General features: G+C 41.9%; 1 protein-coding gene across 1 annotated transcript in view; it reads right to left on the reverse strand.

Annotated features, from left to right (window-relative positions):
• Nucleotides 1–2,799: 2,799 nt before the first annotated feature.
• PYROXD1 (pyridine nucleotide-disulphide oxidoreductase domain 1) overlaps nt 2,800–19,317 on the reverse strand; it is a 16,830-nt gene continuing 312 nt past the window's right edge. Inside the window, 20 exon segments of the mRNA XM_032222169.1 lie at nt 2,800–3,495; nt 4,859–4,921; nt 4,923–4,997; nt 5,228–5,350; nt 7,296–7,372; nt 7,375–7,407; nt 10,083–10,121; nt 10,124–10,168; nt 10,171–10,219; nt 11,201–11,295; nt 12,487–12,502; nt 12,504–12,648; nt 14,275–14,303; nt 14,305–14,349; nt 15,133–15,261; nt 16,278–16,331; nt 16,333–16,377; nt 16,379–16,399; nt 17,505–17,530; nt 17,533–17,584. Coding sequence (XP_032078060.1) covers nt 3,247–3,495; nt 4,859–4,921; nt 4,923–4,997; nt 5,228–5,350; nt 7,296–7,372; nt 7,375–7,407; nt 10,083–10,121; nt 10,124–10,168; nt 10,171–10,219; nt 11,201–11,295; nt 12,487–12,502; nt 12,504–12,648; nt 14,275–14,303; nt 14,305–14,349; nt 15,133–15,261; nt 16,278–16,331; nt 16,333–16,377; nt 16,379–16,399; nt 17,505–17,530; nt 17,533–17,584 — 1,410 coding nt within the window. The 3' untranslated portion in view covers nt 2,800–3,246.

The following is a 19,317-nucleotide window of genomic DNA, read 5'->3' on the forward strand; positions in this document are numbered from 1 at the left end:
ATTCTAAAAATGTGGCTCGTGTCAGCTAAATGATTCCACGATCCGCATCAAAAGATATATGGCATGGTAATAGATCTACAAGCTTCAAATATTTGAAACACATTGGCATCATTGTATCAGTTTCCTGTATTGCTTGCTAATACTTCTAGAGAAGTTAATCAAGTGCCCTCCAATAGGTTTGGTCTATAGCTACCAAAAATCACTTGGCCATGGACATATTTGGAAGGCCTGCTATTTGTCTAATCAAGCAATGCCTTTTCTATCCCTATAACCTAACTCAGAGAAAGGCAAAATATTGCTTTTTTTAATGGAACCATATTTGCCAGAATTTTCAAGGAGAAGAATCAGAAAAGCATTAGCCATGTAAAGTTTGTATTTGCTTTAATTTGTTAAAAACGACTCATCAACAGGGAAAATGTTCTCAATTATCCAGCCCAAGGACCCCAGAAGAAAACGAAGTTTACATCCCCAACCAGAAGTGACCTCTCTGCAAAAGATCACGTTAAGCAAAAAAGTCAAACTATGGCTATAAAGAAGAAGAGGATGAGCTTGTCATCATAGATTAAGAAAGTTGCTTCTTGGGACAATCTACATACATCTTTGCCTGTAGGAAGACAGGCCAGTCAGAAAAAAAAGAATTTGGTTGGAGAAAACAGGCTGCATATTGGTGACTGCCATCATCTGCTGCTCTTCTGGCTACAAAGCTATGTTGGCAAAAGAACTGTGTTTTCCTTATGTTTTTAAACATACATACACACTCAGATTTTTTTAAAATACAGATATAAACCTATGGTAATGGAACTGGAGAGTTTGAGCAAGCGTCAGAGGCTTGGCGTAAAGTATTGTATTTTTGGACTATAAGACGCACCTAGCTTTTTGGGAAGGAAAACAAAAAAAAATCTGCCTTTGCCTCCCAGCAATTGCCTCCTTGCAGCAAACAGCAAATCGCCTGGTCAGCTTCAGCACAGCCTGATTTAGCACAAGCAGCTGATTGGTGGTTGGATTGGCCTCCCGGAATACTGCCATCAGCTGTTCCAGGCTGCAGGGATCGGTGGGTGTGCGAAGCTTCAGCAACATTCGCTCTATAAGACGCACAGACATTTCCACCCGCTTTTTCCGGGGGGGGGGGGGAGTGCATCTTATAGACTGAAAAATTCCATTAGCCTGTCTTAAAAAAGTAATGGCTTTTCAGCAGGGAGACTCCTTGACACGAACTGTTCCAATTTGCTGCTGAAATAAAATGCCTTGAAATGCAAGGCATTTATACACTCACGAAAAGTCCAGTGTGCGAAGTTTATTCTGACACATTAGTCAAAAGCAATTCCTGAAATTATGAGGGATGCAGTGATTGTGGATAAAAATTCAGTTCTGGTATAAATATTCAACAAGAGCGCTCAGTACAGGGTGCTTATTTTAGCTGCTATCCCTAACTGACATAGCTGGGTGGATTTATGTAGAATAAAGTTTGATTTAAAATGTGAAGAGAAGCTGCTTTTTTAAAAAAAATGGGGAAGAACACTTGAAAGCTTTGGGTTCTGATAATTAAAGAGGCCCTTTCATCTGTAGAAAAAAATCTATGAACATAGACAGTTCCATTAGTACTGCTTCCATTTTTTTAAAGTCATCATAATCAAAGGATCCTGTAAATTCTCCATGTTGATGTGGTCATGAAGCTGTGACAAAAGATTGTAATGTAATTGAGCTCAAAATAGCCCTTTGCTTTTTTAACTCAACTATTTGATGATGCTCTTAAATGAAAAGCTGTAAGCAACAAACACCTTCAGGATTTAGAATCCATCTTGGTTTCTAAGCATAGAATGATACTTCAAAGTAAATGTTTATTAAATTGGAGCAGTATCTGAACCTGGTCCTCATTATCTCTAAAAGTTTTAATGGTAGCTTAAGTCTTAATACTTAGTTGCCTTGAAATTCTGAAAACTGCCCAAAGTTTAAAAGGAAAATATAGATTAGAAAAAAGTTAGAATATAATGAGTAGTCTTATGTAGAGCCTGGACTCGCATCTATTCTTTACAGAAAACTCCTTAAGCATGTGAGTTTCAATTGTAAACATTTAGGCCTGCTATTAAAAAAACCAGACTATTCCCACATTGTATTAAGCCTCATCTCCTTCCCTGAGTGAAAGAGAAGTCTTAATGGGGTCAAGAAAAACAAATTTTGCGATAGCATAGGAACAAAGCTGTTACAGGATCTGGTAGTCCTGCTAGAAATACTTCAAAAATGTACATGTTTGGAAATAAACTTAATGCAATTAGCAATTAGCCATTCTGAGCAAATTCTACCATATTTTTGGAGTATAACACCTCCAAAAATAAGATGCACCTAGGTTTTGGGGAGGAAAACAAGAAAAAAATCTGCCTCTGTCTCCCAGCAATTTGCCTCCCTGCAGCAAACAGCCCATTTCAGTTTCAGCACAGACTGATTAGCACAAGCAGTTGTTGGTTGGATCGTCCTCCCGACCATCAGCTGTTTCAGGCTGCAGGGATTGCCATAGCCTATTGCCATCTCTGTGCACCCCATTTTTGGGCTCTGCATCCCGTTTTCAGCCTCTGCACATACCATTTCCCCCGTGGAGATCGGAAATGGGGCGCAAAATGGGAGGTGTAGAGGCCGAAAGCCGGACGCACAGAGGCCAAAAATGGATGCGGAGGACGAAAATGAAGCGCACAGAGGCAGCCATAGTCAATGGCAATCCCTGCAGTCTGAAACAGCTGATGGTCGGGAGGACGATCCAACCGACAATCAACTGCCTGTACTAATCAGGCTGTGCTGAAGCTGAAACAGGCTGTTTGCTGTTTGGTTCAAGGAGGCAAATGCTGGGAGGCAGAGGCCAAAGGTGGCCAGCCGGTGGGTGAGGCTACATTCTGTGTATATGACGCACCCAAACTTTTCACCCTCTTTAGGGTGGAGGAGTCTGTCTTATACTCCGAAAAATATGGTATATGAAGCATTACACTTTAACTTGGGGGGGAAGGGAGAGGTAGGAGGAGAAATTACAGCATTCGGAAATAAGTCAGCCATGATCTAGCTAGAATCAAGTTGCTGTTTTATTCCAGACTGTAAACCATTCATACCATAAATTATTTTGGATGATAAAGGGGTACTTTTAAATAAGAGTTCTTCGTCTTTTGTCAGATTCCGCATGCCCTTGAAATTGAGATTACGCCAAGTCTAAGTCCATCCCAGTTCAGGAAAATCATTTTCCTGAGATCCCCCCCCCCCCGATGTTTAATCAAAATAATCCTCAATATCAATATTTGGATCCAAAAGGTCTTTGCCATAGCGGGAGAGATCCATCTGATTCAGAATCAAGTTTTCAAAGGTTTCTTCCAAATCCGTTTCTCCTATCAGCACTGCTCCCAGCATTCTCCCATTCTGCATCACCACTTTGATGTATTCCTGTCCTTTGGTGCACCTTAACATCAGTTCATGGTCCAAACCCAGGCCTTGCGCATTATATTTTCCCAGCAGCACCACCTAAACAAAACACCAAGCGATAAAAGTCTGATACGTCTGAAATCTTAAACATTTGTCTGAAATGTTATATAGTTTCATGCTTAAGAGCCATATTGGCGCAGTGGTTAGAATACAGTCATTGAAGGCTAATTCTGCCGTCTGCCAGCAGTTTGATTCTGACCGGCTCAAGGTAGACTCAGCCTTCCATCCTTCTGATGTGAGTCAAATGGGGACTCAGGTTGTTGGGGGCAATAGGCTGACTCTGTGAACTATTTAGAGAGGGCTGTAAAGCACTGTGAAGCGGTAAGTGCTGCTGCTATTGAGCAGAGGGTTGGACTAGAAGACCTCCAAAAGTCCCAACTCTGTTATTCTGATATATAACTACTGCAAAAACAAAAGCACAGAAAACCAGCTCATTACTGATTTCTTTTGGATCGGCTGCACAAAAAAGACTGTCTCCTATCCTTTTCTTTTATAAAGTTCCTTAGTAGGGAAAGTGATTTCAAATATCAAATATTTACATACACTATATTGAGTAGGGGGTGGACTAGAAGACCTCCAAGGTCCCTTCCTGTCTGTTTTAATCTAGCCTAATCCTAGTCCTAGTCTAATCTAACCAAAAGTGCAGGCTGGTTGCCAAGTGACTGAAATGTGGTCATGTGACGGCAAGAATGAGTTTGGACAGTGGAAACTGGGTTGTAAGTAGACTATACAGTGGGAGGGGATCAGTGGTGGGTTTCAAATTTTTTTAGAACCTCTTCTGTAGGGTGGCTTGCTTTGTGGGAGTGGCTTGCCAGCCATGTGACTGGGGGGAGTGGCTTGCCAGCCATGTGACCGGGTGGGAGTGGCTTGGCAGTCATGTGACCGGGTGGGCATGGCCAACTTGTAAAATGTGGTGAAACTCACTTAACGCTCTTGCTTAGCAACCAAAATGTTGGCTCAGAAACCCTGGCATTTGAAGCACGCAAGTCTTAAAGCTGTTCAAGTTACAAGACCCTTGCACCCCTAACATTTTAGAAAAAAAAACCCCAGGGGTGTTCAAATTGACAGCTTTAAGACTTGTGGACTTCAACTCCCAGAATTCCTCCTCTCGCTCTTCATCTTGATGATGTGCAGACGGGCAGGGGGAGGGAGCTGGAACCGGTTCTAAATGGCACTGTAGATTTGTGGAACCTCTTCTATAGAAAAGGTTAGAACTGGCCGGAACCCATCCCTGGAGGGGATAGTAACTTTCAATGATCACTAAGCAACTCAAGAATTACCTGTACGGCTTGCAAATGTATAATAATGGATGCTAATTCAATACACAATGGACCATTAGCTCAGCTGGCATGAAACCAGTAGGGCATCCTTTTCCTTGGCGACTGTTAAGGCAATTGGTTACCTTGTAATTGAAAAACTTTGTAGAGTGAGCAAAGAGTTCAAAGCTGAAATCCGTTTCCAGCGGTTTCTCCTAAAGAATCAGCCGCCATGCATTTTGCAGCGTACCATCCCATCTGGCGCGCCTGGGTCCACAGCCTCATCTGAAACCCAAGCCCAACAAAACGGTTTCATCATCCAATATGCAAAGCGTGCTTTGGAATTAAGAGCATGCGATTCTACCGAAGGGTCCCATGGACTAGTTTAGGATTTTCTGCTCAAAGTTTGCAATGAATATTTGCAGCACGATATGGGCTCCTCCCAAACTTATTCCCTCTGTAAGACATACTGTACAGACATCCTTAAGCCCAGAACAAATCAGCATTTGTTTTACCTGCTGCCAAACAGGGCTGGGCTCCCATGAGGTTGTGCAGATATCTCCCGCTGCGTAGACGTTTGGCAGAGAAGTGCGCATGTATCTGTCGACTTTTAGACCTCCATCTTCACCTAGCGCAAACTTAAAACATTTCAGAGATAAATCAAAATGTCCGTGAAAAGAAGAAAAAAACACAGCAGGTATAACTTCGCTCCTTTTGTATAATGAAGAGCGCACATGCACAATTGTTAGCTCATTCCCAACTTTAACAATCTCAGCAAAGAGATCTCTTATGACTTGAATTGCTCGGAGTGTCTTGGCAGGAAGTCAGGTAGCCCTTGACTTATGACCATTTGTTTAGTGATGGGTCAAACTTGTAAAGTTTGTCACTGACAAGTTGGGGTGGCACAAACATTTAATAAGTAATAATCCTGAAAACAAGTGACTTACGACTTATCTTCAAATATAATTGATAAATATATTTATTATGTAAAACTACCGTCAGGGTTCCAATAGCATCCAAAATTAAATCAGAGTCCAAGGCAAAGTATTGCTCAAAGTTCCAATTTATTAAGAGAGCCATGTTGGCACATCTGGGAAAACCCAAATCTGAAAGCTTCCAGGTTTTCCCCACCTAGTTGAAAGTTCAAGATCTTGCGCCCACACCCACAAGTCCATCACATGGTCCAATCTCCCACTGCCATGCTGGCAGTTCCACCCATCCAGTTCCGGTCACGTGCAGAGACAAAGGATGACCTTGGCTTTCTAGAAGGAATTTTGTTTTGGGCTACACATTAAGTAACTCCATCCAATCCCCCCTCCCATTTTCCCATAACAGAAAAGCATAGTAGAATAATAGAAAGTGTGGCAGGGCAAAGATCCAAGAATAATATGGCTGCAGGCCTGAGAAGTGTTGAACCATCCCTGCATCTGTGTGATGGGCTTTTGGGTACGAGGGCACATGGCATGGATTTTATAACTTGTTAACTAACCTAGTTACTTTGTATTTTAATTTGACTTATTTTCACTCTTTTAAATGATGTTCAGGCTCATTACAGGCTGGAATGTAGGAACAGCTTTTTAACGTTCCTAAACTGAAAAGATAAATACGCTGGAGACTAAATAAGGAAAAGTGTATTCGTACAATTGGAGTCTGGTTTATCTCTTTCGTGAACTCTAAGCATCCCTTGCCCCTTCTGATGTCAGACCTCTTTTTAATGGACACGTGTGATATTATGGAATGCAAATAGATAACATGTTTGACTACATGGAATCGAATTCCTATTGAAAGGGAAGGTTACTTTTATCCTCTCCAATGAACCTTCTCTTGCATTTTCTTTGTTGTGTTAACTATGAAAAGGAATGTCAGATGGGTCTTGAGATTCTCCCTTTTCGTAGGAGATCCCACTTTATCGGGGCATCCTAATAAAGTGCTTTGAAATGATCTCCCAACTCGATTGCTTTGTTGGGCAAAATAAATTGAGGCAGAACCTGGGACCAGATTTGGCTGGCAGGTGCTTGGCAACCAGCTCACATTCATAATGGCTGCAGAGTCCTGTAGTCGTGTAAGAGCCGAGGTGGCGCAGTGGTTAGGGTGCAGTACTGCAGCCACTTCAGCTGACTGTTATCTGCAGTTCAGCGGTTCTAATCTCACCGGCTCAAGGTTGACTCAGCCTTCCATCCTTCCGAGGTGGGTGAAATGAGGACCCAGACTGTGGGGGCAATATGCTGATTCTGTAAACTGCTTAGAGAGGGCTGAAAGCCCTATGAAGCGGTATATAAGTCTAACTGCTAGTGCTATTGCTATTGATTGTGGTTTGCGACCTTCCCAGCTTGCTTCCGACAAGCAGAATAATGAGGAAAGCCAGATTCGCTTAGCGATTGTGTGATTCACTTAACAAACGGGTTGCAAAATGCCAATTCCACACTAACAAAAAAATTATGTAAAATATTATTTTAAATGGAAATTCGGGGTGGGGAGGTGGGGAGGGATGACACCCAAAAGACCTGGTGGCTTGGGTATCAAAACAATCAAGCCTGTTTTTGGAAGACAAGCTTGTAGTTATTTTCAGATATGAATCCTTACATTATTACCATCAAGGAATGGCTGAATATTTGGCGTCACTCCAGTTGCGCTAACAATGAAGTCACAGCCATAAATCTTCCATTGGAGAGTTCCACATAGACAGGCCAAAGCTCTGCAAGCATGAAATATTTAGGCATTAGATTACTGTTCTGACCCCCACTCTGTATGGTGAGTCACACCGACACAAGATTACTGCTAGACAGTTTATTCACAGTAAATTAACACACCGACAAGACTTTGGCAGCAAGCCAGACTTCCACAGATAAGAAATACACACAAGAGCTTCTCCAGCTTTAGTATAATAGTTGTGTCCTGCAAAAAGCCTCCTCCTAAAGTCTCTTCTTATATACTCTCTTGAGAGGAGCCTAATCACAACCCACCTGGCCCCAATTATCTTCTATATCTCCGTAGTTGCTGTTGGCGCTTATATGCCCGTCTTTGCCTGGCATCAGGACCAACTCCCTTAGCTCCCTCCCCACTGCTCCAGGCCTGATGTCAGAGACAAACTCCCTTTGGCTTTCACCGCTGCTCCATGCCTCAGTGCCTCCTGGTGGCCAACCAGCCTCTCTAGTCCCTGCTCGGAGTCTGAACCCTGTCCAGGGTCCTCCACATCTTCCAGAGCCGACTCATAGGGTCCCTCGCTATTGGAGTCTGTTTGCAGCTCCAACAGCTCCTGCTGGGCCAAAACCGATTACCTAGATTATATAGGTGACTAGCTGATAACCCAGCACTGCCCAGGTATTTATTTATTCCAACCCTCCTTCCATGAACATCACCGCAATTTCTAATGTTGGATTTTCCCCCCGTACCAGAGGGAGCCCTTTTGTGGAGTATTGTGAAGCTGCTCTCATAGCAACTCCACAGTGCTGTACAGTAGAAGTCATTTTAAGGTAGTACGGTAGAAGCCCATTTTAAGGGCACAACAGGCTGTATCTTAGCAGAACACCCCCACCCTCCCGAGAGATGTTAGGGCTGTCTTACCCGCTCAGTATTGTTTCCAGAGGGTAAGCATCTGTGTACCAAGTTTGGTTGAAGTCAGGGAAAAGGAAAAATGTATCCCTTCATTATGCAAGGCTTGGCAATTTCAAGACTTGTGGATTTCAATTCCCAGAGTTCCCCAGCAGCATGGCTGGCTGAGGAATTCTGGGAGTTGAAGTCCACAAGTCTGAAAGTTGCCAAGTTCAAAGACCCTTGGCATAGATGATCATTGAAGCGGTTATGCTTATAAATTCTGGGCCTCCGTAGGAAGCTAAAACATCTAAGAACATAATCATCATTCAGAAGTTCCAGGAAGGTGAGGTAAGAGTGAAAATCAGGAAGTTGCTGTAACGGTGTGTGGGAATGACCTTTAGAGTGGGTAGAGGTGAAGAGACTATTCTCTAAGATGCCTGGAGAATAATCAGATAAGGTGGGGGAGCCCAGAGCTGCATAATGGGCAGAGAAAGAAGCTCAAAAAGAGAGAAAGAGAAAGAAAAAGAAGAAAGAAAAGGATCCTTCCTAACTTATCAGGCTGTTAAAAGAGATGGTGGGCGATTTATACTTTTAGATGTGCAAGATTAAGTTAACGTAGCCTTATAATAAAGTAGAATTAGCTCATCTGTTAAAAGAGCCCCGTGACTTGCATGGTTAGGAAGCTGGGTTGGAGGTTAGTGTTTGAGACCCAAGTGTTGCCTTGGGCTGGGTGAGCTCTTGTCCTATGGTCCAGCCCCTGCCAGGGACATAAACTGGGCATCCCTAGTTGGGCATCCTTCAGGCAATTGTGATGTCACTGGCTAATCCTTTCAACCCAGAAGCAACCCCTTAGTGCTTCTGACATGAGTGCAACCCCCCCCCCCCAAATTAAATAAATGCCCATCTGGTAGGTTTCCTGTCTGATCTATCTGGGAAGGCTGACAGATGGCAACAGAGCCTTGCATTGCAAGCCCCCACCTTTTTAGAAAGTGCAGTAAAGCGGGCAGAGCTGGCATCCTGTTGCTCCCTCTGTTATCTTGCCGATTTCAACATTCATGCTTAAGCATTCCTGCTCCCAACTGCTAATTGTTGTGGCTTGCCAGCAGCCAGCAGAGCTGGCAGCAGATTCGGACAGTGAGGAGGTTGGGGAGGAAGATAGGCCAGTCCTGGAGCCTGGGGAAGGCTCGGATGAGAGCTCTGTGTCGGAGGCAGAGAGGGGGCCAGGGCCGTATGCCAGTTATCAGCTGCCTTCAGAGTCTGACATCAGTGAGTCAGATGAACAGCTGGAGCCTGTTCCCAGTGTACGCATGCACAGAGTTGCCAGACGAAGGGAACAGCTAAAGAACAGGGGTCGACTTGGGAGTAAGGCCACAGTGGATGGTGAATGGCCACTCCCAGAAGAAATAAAAGAGCGAAAGGGAGTGGAGTTTGCAGAAAGACAATTAGTTCACTTAATTGGTTCATGACTCTCTGAGACTCCTTGCCAAGTTCTGCAGATATCAGCCCTGTCAGCTCTCCAAGCCAGATAAGGTCTGTGACTGTAAATCCTCCCTTGAAAGACTTTGCTGGATGTGAATGAGCAGAATTCACAGGAAATTAATAAAAGGGATTTTGTCGGGACAAGGAGTTTGCTTCAAGCTCTTCGGAATCTGTATATTTTGGGACAATATACTTCCTAGACTGATCTGAGCCTGGCCCTGTCAAAGATGCCCATCCCTATTTGACAGAAAGCTTTATCAATTTCAATGGCTGCCAGTCAGAACTCCATTCACAAACCGAAAGATAATTTCCCCTGTGGATCAGAGAAACAACTCCCAAGTTTTAAAGATAATTTACCTTCATCTGCTTCTTCACTCCTTTGTCCTTTTAGAGTTGGGGAAAAGCCAGGGATAATTTCTGTGATCGCTTGAATTCTTCTGGGGATAGATCCTCTTTATTTGGCACAGATTCTCAATATGAACTTGGTGGTAAAGCTGGAAACCATCAACAATTGCATTCATTCATTCGTACTTGGAAATTACTGATTCTTACAACTGGAGGTGATCATCCAATTAAATACCAGGGGAAAATGTGGACATATTTTTGGGACCAATGGAGTAATTTGTAATTGTGAATCAAGGATCCAGTTTGGAACTGCCACTGTCAAGATCCTTCGGTAAAACAACTGAGTTATCTCTTTCCACAGGGATAATTATATTATTTGAAACCAGGAAAAAGGGGGAACTGAATCAAGCAGTTTAAGAACCACAATAAATATAGGATATGAGGATTTAATGTTAATGGAGGACTTTATAAATAAGTAAATGAAATGCCAGTATGTGGTTATGTATTAATCTTGGTATATTTTATGATGAAGGACGTTTAAATAATCATAGTCAAATAAAAGTGGAGGTTGATGATGGTAATATAATAAATATCTGAGTTAAGATATTAGAGTTAATATAATTATATTTGGTGACGGTGGAAGAGATGCACAAAAGCCTTTTGTACAACTGATACACTTTCTACAGTATGTAAAGAAGGAGGATTTGTATGTTGTTTTGAAAATAAATATATATATATTTTTAAAAAAGAACCACAATAAAGTGCTAACAATACAGGCTTTAAGCTTTGTGCCTTGCCATGCATAGTAAATCAAATGATGCTAATCAGCTAATGACGGTAGGAGTCCTATCTACCATTGTTATTAGCATGGAATGGAAAGTTGATTATGGAAGCAGGGGCTGAATAGCCACCCTTGACCAATGATCAGGCCATAGAAGTGAGTAATGTGTAGCTCAGGGTTGAATCGTGGAGTCCTTGATGCTCTCTGAGCATGGTTGCTTTCTTGAAGGAGTTTCATTACCTCACTAGATAACATCTTCAGTGCTACTATACTCCCTCCCACCAAAAGGGAAATGACAAAGTTTTTTTTTTTAATAAAAAAGTTCCATGAACATCCAAAAGAAACATACCTCCTTTGTTCCCTTTAGATGCAAGCCCTCAGGCCAATCAGGGCCCAATGCACTTCCTATTTTCCCAGGATGCTCTGAAGTTTGTTCTTCTCTTTCTATAGGGGGGAAAAGCCAAATATTTGAGAGGGGGGGAGGGAGAGAGGGAGAGGAAAGGAGGGAAAGAGAGGAAGGAGAGAGAGGGGGAGGGAGAGGGAGAGGAGGGAGAGAGAGAGAAGGAGGGGGAGGGGAGGGGAAAGAGGGCGGGAGGGGAGAGGGAAGGGAGGGAGAAGGGAGAGAGAAAGGGAGAGAGAAGGGGAAGAGAGGGAGGGAGAGAGGGAAGGAGAGAGGGAGGGAGGGAGGGAGAGCGGGAGAGGGGAGAGAAGAGGGGAGGGAGGGAGAGAGGGGAGAGGAAAGAGAGGGAAGGAGAGAGAGGGGGAGGGAGAGAGAGGAGGGAGAGGGAGAGAGAGAAGGAGGGGGAGGGGAAAGAGGGCAGGAGGGAGAGGGAAGGGAGGGAGAAAGGGAGAGAGAAAGGGAGAGAAGGGGAAAGAGAAGGGAGGGAGAGAGGGAAGGAAAGAGAGGGAGGGGAGAGCGGGAGAGGGGAGAGAGGGAGAGAAGGGGGAGGGAGGGAGAGAGGGGAGGGGAGAGAGAAAGGGAGAGAGAAGGGGGAAGCGAGAGGGAGAAAAGAATAAATCATAGAACAGAACCATATTTTGTTTTTTTCTGAATATTTCTAACCATGCTTACAAATTTACAAACTTACAACTCAGTTTGCACAACTCAAAAACAGTGTGAACAGTTCATACAGGTAGTCCTTGACTTGCAACAATTCATTTAGTAACCACCCAACGTTAACAAGAACACTACAAAAAGTGAGCGATGACCGTTTTTCACACTTACGGCCATTGCAGCATCCCATTTTGATCAGGTGATCAAAATTCAGATCTTTGTCAACCGGTTCATATTTATGACGGTGGCAGTGTCCCGGTGTGTGTGTGTGTGTGTGTGTGTGTGTGTGTGTGTGTGTGAGGTGAAGACTTTTGCAACCTTCCAACCAAAGCAAAGTCAATGAGGCAGGCCAGATTCACTTAACAACCGCGTTACTAACTTTACAACTGCAACAATTCGTTTAACAACTGTGTCAAGATAGGTTGTCAAGCAGGGCAACCTCTCTTAACAACGCTCTCATTTAGCAACAGATTTTGGGCTCAATTGTGATCGTAAGTCAAGGACACCCCCCCCCCCCCCCCGTATTGGGTAGATGGAATGATTTTTAGACAATGACAGATGAAAGAGTTGAGGTTCTCTACCTGCGGCGGTATATTTTGGTTCTTTTACAAGCTGCTGGGGGCTCTGGATTTTCAGCCGTGAGCTTTGGGATCAAAAACTGAGCCGCTCCTGCATCAAAAAAAGTATTCCCAATTGCTTGGTCTTTGACGGCCCAAATAACTTCACAACCTTCAATTTTGTACCTGTAGATCGATAGATAGACACATTTTTTTTTAAAAAAAAAATATTTTTTTAAAAAAAATGTTTATTCATTTGTATTAAAATATTGGACAGTGAGACCATCCTGGCATTCTTTCCGCCATACATACTAACATAAAGAAACAGATAATATACAAACGACATTTTCTTCTTACATTACATTATTATATATAATTAATACATTAATAAAGGGAGACTAGTATAGATCTATTTCAAGCTATTTAGCTCTCATCAGCTAGCCCTATCTTTACTGGGATTCGAACTGGACTGTTTTTACATGTTAGGCAGTTGTATTAGCCTCTAAGCTACAAGCTCTCCTCCCTTATCAGCTGAGCCAAGGAAATGATTCAGTGTTATGTCAATGTTAACCAAAGGGAAGCAGTATGCTTCTTCCCATATTTGGGCATAACAGGTGCTTTGACATAACACTTTGTATATATGTATGTGTGTATGTGTGTATGTATGTATGTACATACGCACGCATACATATACACACACACACGCATACAAACATATTCTACTCCATATACTCATTTATATTTGCATATATTACATCACATTCTGAGTTCACAAATCCTACTGTATATACTCAAGTATAAGCCTAGTTTTTCAGCCCACTTTTTGGGCTGAAAAAAGCCGCCTCGGCTTATACTCGAGTCAGTGAAAAAATTTGCCCGAAATGGAGGAGAAAAAGGGGCGGGGCCATGCCGCTGGGTGACGCTCGTGAATGGCCCAGCGCCCCTGTGAGTTTCCCCTCCCTCTGTGTCAGTTTGCCGCGCAGCGGTGCACCGCACCCATCCCCCCCTCCTCCCGTTCTAATGTAATGCAGGGCTATCTACGATTCCCCTTCCTCCCCTCCTGCCGCTCTGCAACGATGTCCCACCTCCTCCTTGTTATGCAAGCAGCCACATAGCGATGTCCCACCTCCTCTGGTACAGTGATCCAATGATAGGAATCACTGTGCCGTGTGTCATAGGAGGCGGGAAATCATCATCACAGCGGGACATCAGCATCATGAGGTGAGTGAAGTATTTCATTGAATACACCGGTATTGTGTGATAATAATTTGTTATGCAGAGCAAATTTTTACAATGGCTACTGTATGTTAATGGGCACAGGCCGGCTGTATATGTTATTCAATGGGCACATGGCATTATTGGTATCTATTTTTATTTTTGAAATTTATCGGTAGCTGCTGCATTTCCCACCCTAGGCTTATACTCGAGTCAATAACTTTCAGTTTGTTTGTGGTAAAATTAGGTGCCTCGGCTTATATTTCGGGTCGGCCTATACTCGAGTATATACGGTAATTATTTCTTGTTCCAACTTCCGCCTCTCATTTTCCAACCATTGCAAAAATCTATTGAAGTATCAGATATTCTGATTCCCTTTGTTTTTTAATTCTAGCATCAATTTATTCATTTCTGCACATACAATATGTATGTAAATATAAAAATACTATTTATGATATTTTCATATTAGGGACGATGAGGTCATCCGTTACAGAGTTCAAATATGTTCAAAACATTGGATGGCTGCATAATAGCAAAAGGTCTAATGTCTGCAGCCAAGGAGAAATTATTGCCTATCTACCATCCAAACCTACTTACACCAATTCCAGAGCAATGCCACCGTTTCCCTACAATGGTTATTCTCTTAGCTTTTGCTAGGTGTTTCTGGAATTCCTACAAATGACAAAGAAAGAGACACTATTAGCACAGTAAAAAATAAACAAATCTGCTAAATCACCTCTAAAGCAAAGCAAAAATCTACAAGTACCAATGCCAAGGAATGGCTAGAATTCAGTTATAATACCGTAGTAGTAGTAGTACTACTACTACTACTAGTAATAATATATAATAATAATAATATAATAATAATAATAATAACAACAACAACAGTTAAATTTGACAAAATCACCATCAGTCAAATGCAAAAAGCACTGCTTGGATCTGCACGCATATTACGAAATTATGTTACGACGTCCTAGGCCCCTGGGTGGGGCCCGACTAGTAACCAATGCCAATCCGGCGAAACAACTGGCCGCTGTGATACAATTGTATAATAATAATTTTAATGTACTCATGCATTCTGGAAAAAAGTAATTAACAGTAATTTTTGTTTCCCTAATAGCAATAGCACTTAAACGTATATATCCCTTTACAGTGCCTTCTAAGTGGTTTACAGAGTCAGCCTATGTCCCCCAACAATTTGAGTCTCATTTTACCCAGCTTGGAAGGATGGAAGGCTAAGTTAACCTTGAATTAATAAGAATTCAATAATTCTCCATAGCAGGCTGAAAGCAGCTTCATGCTCCGGTACCATTTTTATAATAAAGTAGCTAAAATGGCACCTTTCAAATGTCCTGTCCCCTGTATTTCACAGTTACTTTTAGCTACCAAGTCAGCGCTGTCCCAAATGCTAAAAGACCATCAAAAACATGCGAGCAAGGGATTTTTTTTTTTTACCACTGCACTATCTGTATCTCGGATCCCCAGGACGTAAGGATTTCCTTCAGTAATCAGTTTCGGTTTTGCTCCAGCACACAAGCAGAGTTTCTCAAAGGTATACTCCTCACCAGCTTCTGTGATGATCCTCTGCAATCATATTAAAAATGAAAAAAACCAAAAGAAAGAAGTAAATCAAATTCTTTGTTTGACATCAGGAACCAATGAAGGCAAAGGTTGGTAGCTTGGGCTACCACGAAGTATTCAAGGACAGTGCATTAAGCATTTGTATTTCCAAAGCATGCTGTGGTGTTATTAGGCCTTCGTTCGGTATCCTTACAAACTACTTTCTACGCTGAAGCATCTTGAAGTAAATGAGAATAAATGCAGGAATATCTCAATTTTGCCCAGTCTTCCAAAATTGAAAATCCAGTGTTTTATACAGGTTACCAGGGGTCACTTCCTTGCATCCCATGAAAAAGAAAATGAAGCAACTGTCTCATCTATCTATCTATCTATCTATCTATCTATCTATCTATCTATCTATCTATCATCTATCTATCTATCTATCTATCTATCTATCTATCTATCTATCTATCTATCTATTATCTATCTATCTATCTATCTATCTATCTATCTATCATCTATCTATCAATCTATCTATCTATCATCTATCTATATCTATCTATCTATCATCTATCTATCTATCTATCTATCTATCTATCTATCTATCTATCTATCTATCTATCTATCTATCTATCAAACTATCTATCTATCTATCTATCTATCTATCTATCTATCTATCTATCTATCTATCTATCTATCTATCTATCTATCTACTATCTATCTATTTATTTTCGTAGATTTTCACGGGTACAGGTATGCAGGTCTTGGCGTATTCGGGTCTTTTCCCATGTAAGATTTGAGAGTATCTTGGCAATGTTTCGACGAGGGTCTCACTCTCCATCTTCAGGCTGGTACTTTCGGCTTCATGCTTGTGCGAGCAAAGTGTGATTGGAGCTTCTGTCTTTCTATAAATACTGGTGTGTGTGGTGTGTGTGTGTGTGTGGAGTGCTGGCTTTGTTGTTGTAAGGGTAGTTTGATCCTTAGAAAGAAAACACGTTCAGTATCTCAATGAAAATCAAAAGATGAAGATTTTTCCTTACATGGTCTTTGCTTTTCAGCTGCTTCACTGCAGACGGTATAACTTTAATATTGGGGGTAGCGTTTTCTAAGGACGCTGTCTGCTTGTTCCTCAACATCAAATTTCTTCCAAAGTTCGGGAAACCTGTTGAAGAAGTAAAATCGGGAACTCAGAATAACAGAGTTGGAAGTGACCTTGTAGGTCATCTAGTCTAACCCCCCCACCCCACCCAAGCAGGAGACCTTGCCTACACCATTCCTGACAGAGGCAGTCCAATCTCTTCTTGAAAGCCTCCAGTGATGAGGCTCCCACAACTTCTGAAGGCAACTTCTGTTCCATTGATGTTCAGTGGGGGGTTCTTAATTTAGAACTTTGTTTGTGCATTTGAAATCAGTTTTGACTCATGGCCATGACCTGGTCAGGTCTTGCTAATTTTCTTACCTCCTTATCAGAGCTTCCCCAAAAAGCACGAAGCAGATTCCTGGTCCTGACAAAACTCCCTTTTATTAAACAAATATGAATTCCTCTCTTTCAAACTCAACAAAGTTCAATTTATGACCACAGACCTTTATCTAGTTGGAAAGCTGCCCTGTAAATATTTTCCAAACGCAGTGCTGTGCAAGGAAAGACTTGGCACAGAGTCTCTGAGATTCACGGACAGATCTTCACACTCCTGAAATGAATGAATGAACGAACAAATTGTTTCCTGCAAAAGCCCACTCCCCTTTTGCTCCTCTTTTATTTCCTTTGGGAGGGGCCATTCACCGTCCACCTGTGGCTTTACTCCCAAGTCAACCCTGAACAGGCTCCAGCACTTCCTCTGCCTCACTGTTGTCTAGCTGCGCAGGCAGCTGAGAACTGCCAGACTCTGCCGATGCAAAGCCCTCATCAGAGCCTTCCCCAGCCTCCAGGACTGGCCCATGTTCCTCCCCAATCTCTTCACTGTCCGAATCTGCAGACAGCTCCGTTGGTCATTGGTGGGCCACAACAGAGAGAAGGTGACTGCTCTAAGATCACCTGGATGTATTTCTATATAAAAACTCACAGTTTCCCCATATCTAACCTGGTGTCTTGATCACTGCACCCCAACGGCTTCCATTTAAGATATACTGATATACTCTAGAAAAATCTCTAAGAGGCATAGTATTTACTAATTCATGCTCGATGCTGCTGGTTAAATAAGGCATTGGTGCCACAATCAACTTTTTTTTTCTTTAGCCCCCCAAAATGGAGATCAAATCCATCTTACCTGTTTGAAGTTCACCACTGCTTTATAACAGGAGTAGCAGTAATTAAAAAAATATCTTCAGAGGGAAATTCTGCAGCCAGCTGGTAAAAAAAGGAAGATATTGAGGTTATTGTTCTAGAACCTTTTATGTTGAACAGCATGTCTGTCCATGATTAAACCAGAAAGGTGCCTATTCCTGTCTGAATATTGGCATTTAACTGTACATTTGTCTAAAATCACATGGTGCTAGGCACAAGTAACCAGGAACAGGAGTTTAGTTCAAAGCACTTCAAGTTTATTACCTGTTACCTATATGGTATGCGGTAACTCAGTGCCTAAGATGCTGACCTTGTCGATCAGAAAGGTCGGCGGATTGAATCCCTAGCACCACGTAACGGAGTGAGCTCCCGTTACTTGTCCCAGCTTCTGTCAATGTGGCAGTTTGAAACCATGTAAAAATGCAAGTAGAAAAATAGGGACCACCTTTGGTGGGAAGGTAACAGCTTTCTGTGAGCCTTCGGCATTCAGCCATGCTGAATGACACAGCACATATGTGCAAGGGGAATCTTTACCTTTACCTAAGAGTCAAAGGAATTCAAGAAAGGCTGGTCATCTCTTACACAGGAAGAATTATCACCCTTGACATGAACACGGCAATATCTTTGGCATGGGGTTAATATAAGATGATATTGTATGTTCAGTCCGCAGAAATCGATATGACCACTAGGTGGGAGCAGAGAGACACAGAAAACTTCATCCACCTAGTGCAGGGTTTTTCAAACTTTGCAATCAAGAGTTATAGACTTCTAGAATTTCCCAGCATGCATGTTAGCAGGGGTATTCTGGGAATTGAAGTCCACACATCTTTCTGATTCTTTTTGTCAGTTGCTTCATTCTCTTTTTCATGGGATGGAAGGAAGTGACCCCTGCTAACCAGTATAAAACCCTGGATTTTCAATTTCGGAAAACTGGGCAAAATTTTTTGCCCTGTTCTTAGGAGATAAATTTCTAAACAGATTGTAACTTTTTCAAGCAAATCTTTTATAGGACCAACCAAGCCACTAGGACCATTCTCCATATTTATGCATTTATTTACAAATTATAATTTCTATGATTAATCAAAATCCATAAATATATATGATCTTTTGAAAACAGCTTAATACAACCCCTTTTGTCATAAAGTGGGAAAGGCAAATAACGATCTACAATATATATAGTCCAGGAAGTTGTTCTTGTTTGTTGTTAGGACATAAATCCCTGCAAGATATACGAAGTATCAATGACTAATCCTAAGAATTTAACACTGAACAAAGTCCAGTAAAGCAAATAATTATAACGAATATGGGGTGGTGGTTATAAAATCAGTGTTGGGGAAGGCAAAGGGAATAAACCTGCTCAAGAATATATGTTGTTTTGGCGGGGATAAGGACACCATTGGAATATATTGTATATCTTTTAGTTGTTAGAGATGAAGAAATATATGGATAAAAAACATATCTGGGCGTGGCGATGCATTATAATTGTTCCCCTTTTTTGTATTTACTATGCTTGTATTATTTGTATTAAAAAATGTAAAAAATTATATTAAAAAAATAAATAACACCGAACGAAGTCTTCACTACTAGCATGCAAATCCTTTCTATTTTTCCTAGAGCATTAAAAATATCTTCATTTTTCTTCCTCTTTTAATGGATCATTTAAAAAAAACCCTGGAATCTTTGCAGACTCTCCCTGGGTGAGAATGACATGTTGCAGTGGAAGTCACCTGCTTTTAAAATAAAAGCAAATATGGGTGTGAAGGCAACGCGGAAACTGTCCGTGCGTTGGCACCACT

The sequence above is a fragment of the Thamnophis elegans genome, chromosome 7 (assembly GCF_009769535.1).
Source record: "Thamnophis elegans isolate rThaEle1 chromosome 7, rThaEle1.pri, whole genome shotgun sequence".
NCBI lineage: Eukaryota > Metazoa > Chordata > Lepidosauria > Squamata > Colubridae > Thamnophis > Thamnophis elegans.